Genomic DNA, 14,288 nt, shown 5'->3' with positions numbered 1-14,288 from the left:
GCAGGGTAAATCTGTGGAGAAAGAACACCGGTTGATAAGTACTTGAATGTAAATTTCAATAATTTGAAATAGCCCTGCTTCAATGTTTGTGTTGTTTTATTCATTAATGGGGGATGGTTAAGTATCTGCTTAGAACGGTCCACGAGCCTTATTTAAATTAATCCTATGAATTTAATAATAAGATATTAAGATTGAAGAAGAAGGAGCCAGCCATCTTCAGGTTTAGTGGCTTTCACTAGGACTCTGTGCTTTTTGTCTACTTTTCACTTGCCCTCTTTATTAACTTATGAGTCTTTTGATGCTGCATTATAAGTTTATAACAATTTATCACCAGATGCTTTAAAAAATAAAGTAAAAATCTATTCCCTTTTCCCTTTTCCTTTTTTTTTTTTTTTTAAGAAAAGAAAAGAAAATTGAAGTCCAAAAGGGAAATCTGAAACAGAAGAAAAGCAGTCAAGGGAGCATAGAGGAACAGAAAAGAAGACATTATATAATCTGATAGATAATAACATGCAAAACCAGTCTATTTCTGTCTACTGGTACAAGGCAGGGATCTAATCTAATAGATAATAACATTAACATATATAGATGCAGAGACAAGTACAAAGACATGCAAAACTAGTCCATTTTGGCCTTATGTAATTGTTCGAAGCAGTAGTTCTCTACGCTCAACTCACAACTGAAGAGTCAAATCAGGCTCAGAGTCCACCAGCAATGATAGGAAAGACTGAGTAGGAGGCTTGTTTTGGTGGCATTGAGTGTTAGCTCTTTCATAGCTACTAACTGCATTGCACAAGGGCATTCCCTGAGCTGATGACAAAAGCTGTTCTTCTTTCCTCATATATGTACCGTTCCCCAATGGATTATAATCCTCATCAAACCTCACATTCATATTCGGAAAATTACTAATTTCTTGAGGACCCTGTGCTGTACTGGCTATGCCCCATTGAAGCAGCTGAGCTTCCAGTGCAGAATTAGCTATGTATTTACTCAGTTGTGCGCCAACATGTGAGGAAGTTGATGCCTGCTGACTCAAACTTGACAACTTTGCAGCTGATGAAGAAGGCATGAAATTAGATGATGGCCTCAAATAAGTATTGCTTCTAGACATGATCTCCTGCAGCCTTGACTGACGTTTGGCTAACATATCCACAGTCCTAAACTTTATGCTGCCGTTTGAAGTCCCAGGACTACTCCAATCTCTAAAAACACAGAGATGTGCCTTTAACTGGACCTTACTGTTTTGATCTTGAAGATGAGCTCTCCCTTCCATTTTACTCTCCTGTAGTTCCATGCTAATCATTTTTTCTCTGGTAACATCAAAGATGTCCATGTTGTTATTCACATCAGCAGCCTGGACCTTACTGTATTGATCTTGAAGATGAGCTCTCCTTTCCATGTCCTGTAGTTCCATGCTAATCATTTTTTCTCTGGTAAGATCATAGATGTCCATGTTGTTATTCACATCAGGAGCCTGGACCTTACTGCATTGATCTTGAAGATGAACTCTCCTTTCCATGTCCTGTAGTTCCATGCTAATCATTTTTTCTCTGGTAAGATCATAGATGTCCATGTTGTTATTCACATCAGCAGCCTGGACCTTACTGTATTGATCTTGAAGATGAGCTCTCCTTTCCATGTCCTGTAGTTCCATGCTAATCATTTTTTCTCTGGTAAGATCATAGATGTCCATGTTGTTATTCACATCAGCAGCCTGGACCTTACTGTATTGATCTTGAAGATGAGCTCTCCTTCCCATGTCCTGTAGTTCCATGCTAATCATTTTTTCTCTGGTAAGATCATAGATGTCCATGTTGTTATTCACATCAGCAGCCTGGACCTTACTGTATTGATCTTGAAGATGAGCTCTCCTTTCCATGTCCTGTAGTTCCATGCTAATCATTTTTTCTCTGGTAAGATCATAGATGTCCAAGTTGTTATTCACATCAGCAGCCTGGACCTTACTGTATTGATCTTGAAGATGAGCTCTCCTTTCCATGTCCTGTAGTTCCATGCTAATCATTTTTTCTCTGGTAAGATCATAGATGTCCAAGTTGTTATTCACATCAGCAGCCTGGACCTTACTGTATTGATCTTGAAGATGAGCTCTCCTTTCCATGTCCTGTAGTTCCATGCTAATCATTTTTTCTCTGGTAAGATCATAGATGTCCATGTTGTTATTCACATCAGCAGCCTGGACCTTACTGAATTGATCTTGAAGATGAACTCTCCTTTCCATGTCCTGTAGTTCCATGCTAATCATTTTTTCTCTGGTAAGATCATAGATGTCAGCAGCCACCACTTCCAGCACTGCTTTCCCTTTTGGGTCACTGTGATTACTGTTTATGTTATTGGTGGGAACCATGCCTAACCCAGATGTGCTAGGAGCATTCATCTTTCCCTTGTAAGCAGTACTACCATCATGGATATGAATGCCACCACTACTGGTGTGGGCATAATATCCTTGTGCAGAAGCATCACCATGAAAATATGAAGCATTAGAATGATCACTGAGTGGTAAGTCAATTGGAGGATTATGATGCATTTGACCACTATTAACACCAACAAGATGATCAGGTACCACAGGGGCATATGGTGCAGAAGCCAGATCAATTTGGGTTTGGTTTGAAGGGGTTGTCTGAGGCTGGCTATTTGGAGCTTCTTCAATCAGACACTTTTCTAATTTCCTCATGGCAACCATTTGAGCTGTTGGCCCCAAACCTTTAACAAACCGCATGAGACTTTCTTTATATCCAGAACCCCCAGGATCATCAATCTACAATGTCATAATAATAACAATCATAAAAGAGAGATATATAGGATGGAGCTAGGTATGAAATATAAAAAAAAAAAATGGAATGTACTAACTTACATGAACAAGAGATTTTGGAGAACTAAAGACAGTTGATATTATGGATTCTTTCTCTTTGGAAGGCCTAAGATAAGTTTGACGCCTTTCCGTAAGGAATAAGTTTGAGTTCCTACCATCTCTCAATCCTGGGCAAAGCAAGGGGGAAAAAAGAAAAACCAAGTTAGCTTTAGCTTCTTTTCAATCCATAAATGGATGAAGATGGAAATTCATCCAAATCTGTTCTAGTTATCTTCCAACCAAACAGTTCATAAGCTATTACAATAAGTTCATTGATAACATGACTGCTGCATTACATAGCCTTAAAGCATCATGATTCACAGTCCAACATATTGACGACAAGGCCCCAATTGGTTTATTACCCAAGGTTGTGAGGTACAAAGCCTCAAGACATTTTTGAAGTACAATGTAGTGTAGATTAGCATTTTTTTTTTTTTGTGTCATCTTACCAGCATAGTTTTCATTATGTCCTTGGTCAACATGAGGAATTGACTTAGATGAAGGACGGCCTTTTTGGGTTTTTCTTTTCAGAGATGAGCCACGTAAGGGCGGTCTGCCAATGCGTTTCACACCACCATCTGGTTTACCAAGCTTTGTGTGTAAACTTCTGGCTTCACTTTGGGGCTTCCCACCAGGGCATCTTCTTGAAAGTAAGAATTGGAACTGAAAACGTTTTGGATCAGTTTTCAGAGCATGGAAAATCTGCTGAGCTAGTTCTTGTATACCCTGAGCCTGGAAAGCATTATATTAGCATGGATAAAAAAAACCTCAAGATATCTATAAATGTGCATTTCACTTGGTGGAAATGTTCTCTTTCCAGACAGTCTAGTAACATAAAACGTGCCTGGTAACTTAAAATATTAAATGAATGTGTAGTCAGACTGTCTGGCAAGAGAACATTGCCTTTTTCACCTAGCACAAACAAATATCACGATAAACAAGGAAGACATATATTAGCCCACCTCTTTGTAAAATATGGTGGCTGATGAATTGAAGTGCATTGCATTGCTGGATATCAGAGACACATCATGCTGTTAATTCAAAGAAAAGGCAAATTAGTAAATAGTTCACATAATGTTCTAGAACTTATTACTACAAGATCAGTAAACTAGCTGCCTCTCCCTCCTTTCTTTCATAACATATAGAGGCCTGCACATAAGCACCAACGTGCTTACATACTTTCACCAATTACACATGCAACTTGGTGCAATGCAAACATATAGTAATATTTGCCGAATAAGAACATAAGACATGAGAATTTTGAAGATGTTGCAACACAGAATGCAACAAAGGGAAGAAGAAGAAGAAGAAGAAGAAAGAACAAGGGGTTGGGGAGGAAAAATGTTTATTTGGGAGTGAACCTCAAATTGTTCCAAGCTTGCATATGCTCCTTCCTTGAGTTTTGTCCTCATGGTGCCAAAATCCATTGGTTCTTTAATAATATTGTAATAGGTAGTCACCTTTGAAAGCAAGAAATAGATCATTAAATGTTTTAAATTAGAAAGGAACAAAGCATGTGCAACAGAAATTTTTTAGAAACCAAGTATAACTAACCTCTTGAGGGTCAACAGGGTTTGCAAATATGCCATATGTGTCTCTCCTACATTAAGCAGAATGATTAAGCCCTTAAATAGTTTTCTAGTAATTCAAGCATTGAAATTGATTTTTTCTTTGCTGTGTATTCTGGAAAGAACTTATCATAAAAGAAAAGAAAAATGCATTTGCACCTTTCTAGTGCATCAAGGACAAACTCAAGTACGCGACTATCTGACACTTGCTGTGTGGGTGACAGATTTTCTGCTCCTTCATCTAATTAATATAAAACAATAACTAAGTTACCACATTCAGAAATCTTGATGATTAGTGTGTTAACACAGCCACTTGACTTTAATTTACATATATATATGTCAAGGCTCACCATTCTGGATCGAATTATCTTCCTCTTCTTGGTTTTCAGTATCCTGCATACAATTGAAATCAGAATCACCCAACTTGCAAGTTATGGAGAGAATCCTGAACCCGAAATAAGTATCCAATTTATATATGCAGGGTGACGTTCTTTTGCCAGACTATGAATTTGAGGATTCAAACTCAGGCAAGAATTATCATAATCATTGATCAAGATTCACGGTCTGATAAGAGAGCGTTTTCTTATTTTAATACAATACACATATCTTATACATGTAAAAGAAGGCGGGGGAAGAGGAACCTGTTGAAATGATAGGACATCTTCAAGTCTTTTGCGCTTGCGGCCCCTCTTGGTCTTGGCAGGAGGAGCTGCTGGTCTTGCTGTGGCTCTATATGTGAATGCCTTGTTCTTCTTCTCCTCCTCCAAGGCCAATATTCGGGCACTCTTCCTCCTCCCTTCGTCTAGACACATTTACACCCCTGTACTTATACATTTTAGTTCCAACCCATGTGGTTTTTAATTTGCTGTTACCATAGTACCATATCAGCTTTTGTAAGAATTTTTGCTTTTCATAGTACTGAACTCTCTTTAAGACTGACCATAGAAAAAAAAAATGAAAATTCTAGCTTACCTGAAGTAGAGTATGAAAACGAAACAACCACTCTTCTTTGTCTTTTTAAACGTCTAAATCTAAATGAGTTGAAAGAAAATAAGGACATAATAGAGAAGGCCTTTTGACCCTTTTTTTTTTACCATTGGGGGGAATGGGAAGGAAAACAACAAATTAAATTGTGGAAATCTGCTGGAAATGCAGTATCAGTTCAGGTGTAACGGCTGCACCCACATCCACACCACCAAATTTACAACTCATCATCACTGATGCCTCTTACTTGCTTTGCCAAACTCATCAAACAATAATGATCAGTTTTGATCATTTGTGTGAAAAGCACAAACTGAACTATTTACCAGAGTGGGGGCTTGTAGCTCAATGGCTTAAGAGCATTTACCCTATATCTGAGGTCCGAAAACTATTTTACCAAATTTCCTGCTTTTGTTCTCTCAAATGTACTCAATTTCCAAGTCCTATTCTGAATGAAAAGGGTATTGAGGATGATGAGACTCAAATTCCAGCGCTAGGATATGTCAAGTCACCTCCTTTTCACTTTTTTTTTTTTTCTTATTTTCCTTATTTACTACCAGAAAAAACTTTGCCGAAGGGACCTTAGAAAGTTGACAAAAGAGAAGCTAAAAAAAATTGTAAAAATGCAGTTTTGACACAGATTCTAGGTAGAAGGAAAGTTAAATTGAGCAAAGAATTTAGAACAAACCGTAAGAGAGCTGTTTAGCAGGTGGTTAATGCAGCACTTCAGTTCAAGCAAATGGGAAAGGCAAGGTAATTTACCAAATACACTTCTCTTGTCAACAAGAAAGGAAAAATGAAAGCAGCTCTCCACCCAAGATCTCGATCTTTCAAGATTGGAAAAATTCTCATTACATCTCCATTTCAAGGATCTTCATCAAGTATTATCATGGCATTCAAGGCACACTTCAAGAGTCAAGTATTCAATGCTGGTCTTCGGAAAATAAGTTTATGTGTCAGGGACTCTTGTCGGTGGTCGGATTTACGTTACATGCAACTATCAATTTGACAACTGTACGATGATCGACTTCTCCATCTACAAGTGCCCGTAACTTCCTAATTTGTTCGGCATGCAGTGGTTACGCCAGATTTGGCGCAATGCTAATGCATCTGGTATTGTCGTTATCGATACGACATAAGTATATGTAAGCTAAATTATAATTCCACTCCACAACCACAATACAGAACCATAAATTCACACAATGCTAGGTACATTTGGTTCATATAAGTAGAAGATATATATTAACACAAATTACCAAACGATTACACTCTGATTTACACATTGTGCATACATAAATAAAACTAAAGCACATTGCACAAAGCCAATTTTATTGGAGACATATAGTACATAGTTGATACAATGGAGAATATGTATTCCTGCTAGACTAAAAAACAGAAGAAAAAAAAAACTTCAATCCTTCTCAAATTGATGCATAGAAGTGAAGAATGGATTCAAAAAGCTACTTTGGCTATCAGTAACCTACTTAATACAATTGCTACCACTGTTTGTAGGCTCCAGTAACACAGTGTATGCTTCTCAAAGCTAACAGCTTCTGTATTCTAATTAAATATATAACTTTGGAATTACTTCTCATTCAAATCCAAAAATTCCTCCCAACATTTTAACAGCTGTCTATACAACAATTTTTCAGAAGTTACAGCAATACCAAACTGGCCTACTAGCATTACCTTCATGTCCGAAGTAACCAACCAGTACCACATACCTCATCACAAGAGCGCTTGCCATGCATCAATCTTTCTAGTCCACCAGAGAACATTGCAGACTCCAAAGTTTATCTTCACATTTATAAATTTCTATCTCTATAAACTGAATGTCAAAGGTAGCTAATAAATTACCAGAATAGACAGGTAAGCAACTTCTTAAGCCAGCCTTTCTTATTTTTGAAGAGGGAGAGGAGTTGAGGAATGGGAACAACATTCATGCACCCACTTTGATGGTGGCATCAAGTGCATCGATTGTGTTATTTTGCTGTCCCCAGAGCTGTGCATATCTTCCTGATTTAGACAAGAGAACATCGTGGGGTCCCTGCTCAACCACTTTCCCATTCTCCAGAACTATTATCTGAGATTTGATTTTGAAAGACACAAAGAGTAAGATATTGAAACATACAAAAGAGATAGGAAAAGATAAAGGAATGATTGTAGAACTCTCTCCCTCTCTAACCCAACTAAAGTATAAATTTAGAAAGTAAAAGATGTTCAGGCCAGCAAAAAGAGGTAGTAATGTAACAAAAGCATTCAAAAATGCATGAGAAGCAACACAGAGGTGAAAGAGTGCTTACCTCATCACACTGCATTGCAGTGGTTAGCCTATGAGCAATGAATATTGATGTTCGATTATTTGCCAAGGACTTCAATGCATTTAATATTTCCGCTTCCGTGGTGCTATCTAGTGCACTTGTAGCTTCATCACATAACCTGTGGATGAGAACAGGGAGATATCATCATTGTATACCACAGATATAATTCATTAGCGAGTCAAGAAAGTTCAATTTCAAAATTATACATAGATACAAAATTGCAGACAACATGAACAAATAGAAAAAACCAATGGAATAAAGAATGGAATGGTTACAGAATTGGAGGTGCTTTCAAGAACGCACGAGCAAGTGCCACACGCTGCTTCTCACCACCACTTAGCTGCACAGAAGTATCACCATATCATTCTAATTTAATGGTCCACCAAAAAGAAATAACAAACAGTAACCTATTCCTCTTTCTTTTCTTTCGTTTTTCCTTTTTTTGTCAGTTATATTTATATGGTCATTAAATTATAAGTAATATTAAAAGACTGTACAAAACATTGACTTTGCAGGAGGTAGATGTGCAATTCTACAAGAGTTTCATAAATTAAATACTATATGGTTTGCTAAGATAACATGTTTAAAAAACGTAGAGCCTGCCTGCAAAGAGGGATGTTTAGCCCATAACTGAAGGAAACATATCCTCAGTAAATAGAATCAGCCTTCTCACCTTCAGCCCTCGTTCCCCCACAACAGTAGAATACCTGTCAGGGAACGTCATAATAGTGTCATGTATCGCTGCACGTCGAGCGGCATCATACACCTAAACAGAAAGAAGTATTTGGCCAAGAAAACCTAGTAAATTCAACACTGCACAAGATGCTGTTCAAAGAATCAAAACTTCAAGTGATATTCATTCATCTCATACCTCTTCTTTTGTTGCTGAAAGACGACCATAATGAATGTTGTGAAATATTGTGTCATTGAAAAGTACCTGTCCATGAAGCACCAGTTCTTTTCTTATAATGTTACAACTTATGACCATGACCAGCAAGATCCCACATAACCACCTATGAATTTTGTAGTAGAAACAACTAAAGCGAGAAACAAAAATGACATTGCTTATTGAACTTACTGTATCTTGGGGCACAACGCCAATAGACTTCCGTACACTCTCAAGTGTCACATCCCGGATATCTTGACCATCTATCTTTATCTGTCAAAGACAAATTTTATTGTCTCAGATGAGAAGAATGTCAATAATATGAACAATGAAATACCACCATAAATTCAGTATGGTTGGGGGGGGAATACTTAGTTTTCTTACACTTCCAGAATGGGTGTCAAAAAACCTGAAGAGCAATCTGAGAATGGTTGACTTGCCTGCAAACAGATGCCAATTCAGTATATTCATGGCAATGAAACAAGATTGAGTAAAACATATATGCGCATTGATGCAATATTACTAATTAATACAAAATAAAAGAATTCAATGCGTAAGGGCATCACTTGCTAATCCTAAGAACTACCAGACTAACATCTAGCAAAAGGACCAGAATTGTTTGTCTATCTATAGAACTATGTCCTCCATAGAAGCACAGAACATAAACATATATTATATCATGTAAGCAAGAAATGATTTTAATGAGGAAAGGACAAGTTAATCAAAACCAGATGACAAGACACATTGAACAATCCTGACAAGGTCAAGCCTTACCACTGCCACTGGTTCCAACAATAGCCACACTCTTTCCGGCAGGCACAACAAATGATATCCCATCAAGAATCTTTCTTTCTGTCAGGTAACTGTATAAATGGGGAAGGGGTGTAGTGCATCAGCAATGAACCATATAAATAACACACTAACTAACAAGAATATCACAATTTATAAATACTGATGTAAATCTGTCACATATGGATCACAATTTATAAATGCTATTATCACCCTTCTTACCGAAGGCGAAGGGTTCTACGGCCCAATCCCTAACTTGGCATATGTTTGATGATGTTAGGCCTACTTGGGATCTTGGATAACTGGGTTTTGTCAGTTCAGTCAATAATGGTATGCTGTTATATGGGCTTTACTTCAGCAGCCAAAAGACATTTATGTCTAGGATTCATGTATTGGGCAAATACGTAGTCCTATGACAGATAATGTAGGTTCGAAAATGCAGTCTAGGATTCATGTATTCTGTAAATAAGAGCGTCAACCACTTTTACAAAAGGTAACAGTGATGCATTAATAGAGGAAACAAAGAAACTTGAAGGAATGCAAAGTATTCTCTGTACAACTTTCTGTTTGTAACTGTGAACAAAATGCTGAAGGCACAATAATGCGACATGACCCGAAAGTTAGAGCAATAAAATTTGGTAAGTCCAATCTGAAGTAACCACATCAATGAAGGCTAAGATGAAAATGCCTTTAGACCATCTGATGCGAGGAAAATTTTTATTGTACTTGTGTTTGAATAATGCAATGTGACCATTTTTCTAATAAATAACCAAAGTAATGACCACCTAGCTGTTTGCTACACCAATTCCTCTGCTTTAACCCAATCACAATGCATAGAAACTAAAACATCAGCTTATAGCTAAAGAGCCAAATGCAACATTAACAGTATAAGAAGGATATAAAGAGAAGCCTCAACCACCTGAAATGTACATTGTCATACTGAATGCTCCCCCCAGTTAACTTCAGAGGCTTTGCATTATCTTTGTCATCAATTTCAGCCCTTTCCTACAATAACATAACAAAACAAATTGCAAGTTGAAACAGTACTGAAAAAGATGCCAACTCACCAATGTATCAGGAAGAAGCATCAAAATAACTTGGATGACAAACAAAATGTCTTCCAATCTTAAAAAGAGTGATAAATACAAACCAAAAGGTAAATATAAAGAGTGGACTATGTATTTCCTACTTGTTTCTTTATTAAAGAGGGTTTAAAATAACAAAAGAATAAAAACGGAGTATGATCCAATATTAGTTCCTTGATATTCTAGTAAGAAACAATCAAAGTGTTTCAACCAATATAAAAGAGGCCAATATAATTAAAAATAGAAAAACTGTAAAGAAGTTCCTTTATTTACCTCCAGTAACTGAAACATGGATTTCATATCAACAAGACTCTGTATAGTCTCACGATAAACACTACCAAGGAAATTGAGTGGAAGCGATAACTGGAATAGAAGTCCATTCACCATAACCTGTATTTTGAATTCATCCATAATATCCATAATTTGTATGACCATCAGTGAATCAATTTGCAAACAAAAAAAAAAAAAAACTCAAAAAAATAAGTGATTAATCAAAATAAATTACCAAATCACCAACTGTCATATTGCCATTCATAATACCATTTGAACACAACACCATAGCTGTTGACAGAGCCGTGCTAAATATAATACTTTGGCCGAAGTTCAGAAAAGCAAGACTACGTTGTGTTTTTAAGGCAGCATCTTCATACCCTGAAAGATAGAATCACCGGAAGCAACTGAAGCAGCTTTAAGAAACAATGAAATGTGGCATAAAGTTCACAACTGAAATTCATCAGAAGAACTACTAACAGCTTTTACAAGTTGTGTGTATCATGAACAAGTGGGTTTAGTTCAAATTAGTTTCCAGTTTGAACAATGTATTAGTTCAGGATTAAATTGATTAATAATCTAGCAACAAACTAGAAACTGTGATACTACCAAAACAACTTACTCTTTAAGTACTCATCATATTTATCAGCTTCAAAAGCTTCATTATTGAAATATTTAACAGTCTGGAAAAAGAAAATAGCATTAGGTCATGAAATTACAGAGAAATAATTTTAAGCAATAAAGAGAAAAAAATGCATCAAATGATGTATAAAGTGAGTGGAAGCCATACAACATAAACCACCTTACCTCATAATTAATAAGGGAATCGATTGCCCTTGTACTAGCATCATTATCAGCCTTATTCATGGCTTTCCTAAACTTAGTCCTCCACTATAAAGACAAGGAAATCATTAGCTGAAAATTGGTAAAACCAAAAACTACAGCATCTTAATAAACTGGTAAGGTAACATTGAGGAACCCTCATTCTGGACGAACTGCTTCCCTTCCCCCATTGAACAGGAGAAAATTTTAAGAAAAATAATAAAGATTAAAAGAAAGTCTTGAACACAAGACAATCAGGCAAAAATACAATTGTATGGCTCAAAATAGATATTTTACTATGGCACAATGTGCATGCATGAAAAAAAAAAAGGGGGGGCAAGGAACAGGGCGCAAAGTGCATAATTCATTCCTAAGAAACTATAAGCAAAGAATCAACAAGAGACATGATACCTGTGTGACAGCCAGTGTAAATGTGACGTATGCAGCAACTGACAGTGAAGTGATCCATGCAAAAGGGGCTCCAAATTTGTAAGCCAGTATACCTGAAACCATAGATATCTGAAAAGGTACATGTCAAATCTGTTGAATTTGTTCAGTAAAAAAGAAGCAAGATGGGACATTCGACCTTATTCTGTATAAATAACAGCACTACTTTACTGAGTCCAGTGTCTTCATACATGTCAAATAGTTCAACAACAATCAAAAGTATACATACCTCTAAGACGGTGGGTACAACATTGAACACCATAGCTGAGAGAATAAAATTTATTGCACGGCTACCACGATCAATAATTCTATTTAGTGCACCGGTTTCTCGACTGAAAATACATTAGCCAAGTAATACCAGAAATGTAAGTATGTAACTCAATATTTCAAAATAAACTTTATTGAAAAGTCTGTTATTATAAACTAAAGCAAACTAACTTCAGAAAAACAAAAAAGCATCGTGACTTGGAACATGTTAAGATGCCACAACCATACCGGCCGCATCCAGTACAACTTCAAATAAGTGTAATCTTTATTCATTGGTTTATAAAGAGGACGGAAACCTAAGAAAATATCTTTCTTTGTCTGGGATTCTTTTGTCAGATATTCATAGGTCTTGGAAATCGCTTTCCCATTCACAAACTTCTTTTTTTTTTTTGTGTTTTTTTAAAAGTATAGACGCATATTGTCTATTATTTCAAAGTTTCTGCCTTCTCTAAACTCTTTTATACAGTTATTAGATTATTCATAAAGCAATGTAGTTCAAGGAAGAATAAACAATTAAGTGCATTAAATTGTATATCCTTAAAAAAAAGAATAGATATGAATAATATAACTAGCATGCTATAAGATATACCTAAGATGGTATCGAAGATCAAGGTCATGCAAATGTGAGAAGACCTGCAAAAGTTTAAATTGCATGTCACAATAAAGAGTTTAGGATAGAAAGCATCTGCTTAATCCTTAGGGTAATACAAGCATGTTAAATGTGAAAGCAAGAGTGCCATACCTTCCTGGATACTGATCGGATTGTTCGTAGTGCTACCTTAGAAAATACAGCAGTCCGCAATTCTGCAACGATACAATTTGGAAGAATGTTAGGAATGGACAAGAACCCAGCTCCAAATATAGTAACAAAATATGTAATTGAAGCATGAATTATCGAAAGGAATGGTATGAGCAAGCAATTACTTCATGCGTAGTAGTACCGTTGAAAGCAGAAGCGCCAGTGCGAGCAATCCCATATCCAATCAAAACCGAAGCAGGAGTTGCAAAAAGAGCCAACTGAGTTGGATTGGCGGCAGTGAAGGAAGCGAGAGCAGTAGCATTGCCGGTTGCGGTGGTCAACCAATCAACAGCGAGCTTGAAGAGGAAGGGGACCTGAACATTGAGAACCTTAGCGCCGACCAAGAAGCCCAAGGCAGCAATGACCCTGAGACGGAATTCATAGTTGTCTTTCATCCACAAGTAGCTGGCGAGAGTGCGGAAGATCTTCGTGTCCGCCACGTGTTCGACGGAAGTCCCCTTCGAGACCGGAGGCGTTGGCTTGCTCTGGTCCGGCGCGGCGGAAGTGGAGAACCATGAGCGGCTATCTAGCGGAGGGGTGGAGGACGCGTCGGAGCGGAAGGCGTTCAGATGCAGAGGGAATCTTGTCGATGTTGTACGGACGTTGTTCCAAACAAGAATGCCATTTGGACGAGTATGATTGAAACTGCGGAAGCATTGGAAATTGGCGGAGGAGTGAGAGAGAAGCTTGCGGCCGCGATTGGATTGTTGTTGGAGCTGGAAGAGAAGGCCTGCTCCGGCCCTGTACCACCGCGATGCGGTCGCAGCTACCATTCTTCTTCTTCGACCAAACTAACTAACTATCTCATGCGAAAACTGCAAAACCCTAATCTCACTAACTAACTTCAAATTACGTATGTATGCTTGATACAGGGGAAGAAGAACTGAAAATGAATCGAGACAGTGTCCAGGGAAGGTGGGCATTCAATTCAAGTTTGATTTCTGTGAGTCCCTGTGTTTATTTAATTATTTGATAATAATTACATATATATGCTTGTGAATTACGACCATACGAGTATACGACTACTGCTAATTGCTAACCCGAACAGAGATATTTGCCTTGCTTATGACAAAAGCCTTAGAGATTGGAATTGAAGTTGAGAATTACTTGCTCTTCCTTGCCGGGCCTGGAAAAGGCTTCTACTCACGAGGGGGGCCCACGTCGAAACTTACATGGGTAATTGT

The 14,288-nt window shown here is 37.4% G+C and overlaps 2 protein-coding genes across 2 annotated transcripts; both read right to left on the bottom strand.

The window, feature by feature from the left end:
• Positions 1-642: 642 nt before the first annotated feature.
• On the bottom strand, positions 643-5,249 carry LOC147296215 (uncharacterized). The gene is made up of 9 exons (XM_086228819.1): positions 5,079-5,249; positions 4,788-4,830; positions 4,597-4,678; positions 4,424-4,469; positions 4,231-4,329; positions 3,832-3,900; positions 3,319-3,601; positions 2,873-2,997; positions 643-2,776 (listed from the first exon to the last, which is right to left on the bottom strand). Exons 1-9 carry the CDS (start codon positions 5,247-5,249, stop codon positions 674-676), a joined length of 3,021 nt encoding a protein of 1,006 aa, XP_086084945.1. The 3' UTR covers positions 643-673.
• A 1,383-nt stretch (positions 5,250-6,632) lies between these two features.
• Positions 6,633-14,148, bottom strand: ABCB25 (ABC transporter of the mitochondrion 3). Its single transcript, XM_086255638.1, has 18 exons — positions 13,247-14,148; positions 13,048-13,109; positions 12,895-12,938; positions 12,268-12,370; positions 12,003-12,110; positions 11,577-11,660; positions 11,392-11,452; positions 11,005-11,150; positions 10,773-10,889; positions 10,334-10,419; positions 9,400-9,488; positions 9,010-9,065; positions 8,818-8,898; positions 8,611-8,676; positions 8,413-8,505; positions 8,015-8,079; positions 7,722-7,857; positions 6,633-7,501 (listed from the first exon to the last, which is right to left on the bottom strand). The coding sequence occupies exons 1-18, from the start codon at positions 13,875-13,877 to the stop codon at positions 7,358-7,360; spliced, it is 2,172 nt and encodes a 723-aa protein (XP_086111764.1). The 5' UTR covers positions 13,878-14,148; the 3' UTR covers positions 6,633-7,357.
• Positions 14,149-14,288: the final 140 nt, after the last annotated feature.

The sequence above is a fragment of the Dryas octopetala genome, chromosome 1 (assembly GCF_963921425.1).
Source record: "Dryas octopetala chromosome 1, drDryOcto1.1, whole genome shotgun sequence".
NCBI classification, from domain to species: domain Eukaryota; kingdom Viridiplantae; phylum Streptophyta; class Magnoliopsida; order Rosales; family Rosaceae; genus Dryas; species Dryas octopetala.
The sequence above is the reverse complement of the archived record's forward strand: the minus strand, read 5'-3'. Positions and strand labels throughout refer to the sequence as shown.

Bases quoted from the DNA above. Each gene is read 5' to 3' on its own strand.
- LOC147296215 (XM_086228819.1), bottom strand. From the start codon at position 5,249: ATGTGTCTAGACGAAGGGAGGAGGAAGAGTGCCCGAATATTGGCCTTG. The intron at 3,901-4,230 runs GTTCACTCCCAA...TTGAATTAACAG, and splicing joins CAAGCTTGGAACAATTTGAG to CATGATGTGTCTCTGATATC. The intron at 2,777-2,872 runs GTAAGTTAGTAC...ATGACATTGTAG, and splicing joins CTCCAAAATCTCTTGTTCAT to ATTGATGATCCTGGGGGTTC.
- ABCB25 (XM_086255638.1), bottom strand. From the start codon at position 13,877: ATGGTAGCTGCGACCGCATCGCGGTGGTACAGGGCCGGAGCAGGCCTT. The intron at 8,899-9,009 runs GTAAGAAAACTA...TGTCTTTGACAG, and splicing joins TTGACACCCATTCTGGAAGT to ATAAAGATAGATGGTCAAGA. The intron at 7,858-8,014 runs GTAACCATTCCA...TCTCATCCACAG, and splicing joins TTGAAAGCACCTCCAATTCT to GTTATGTGATGAAGCTACAA.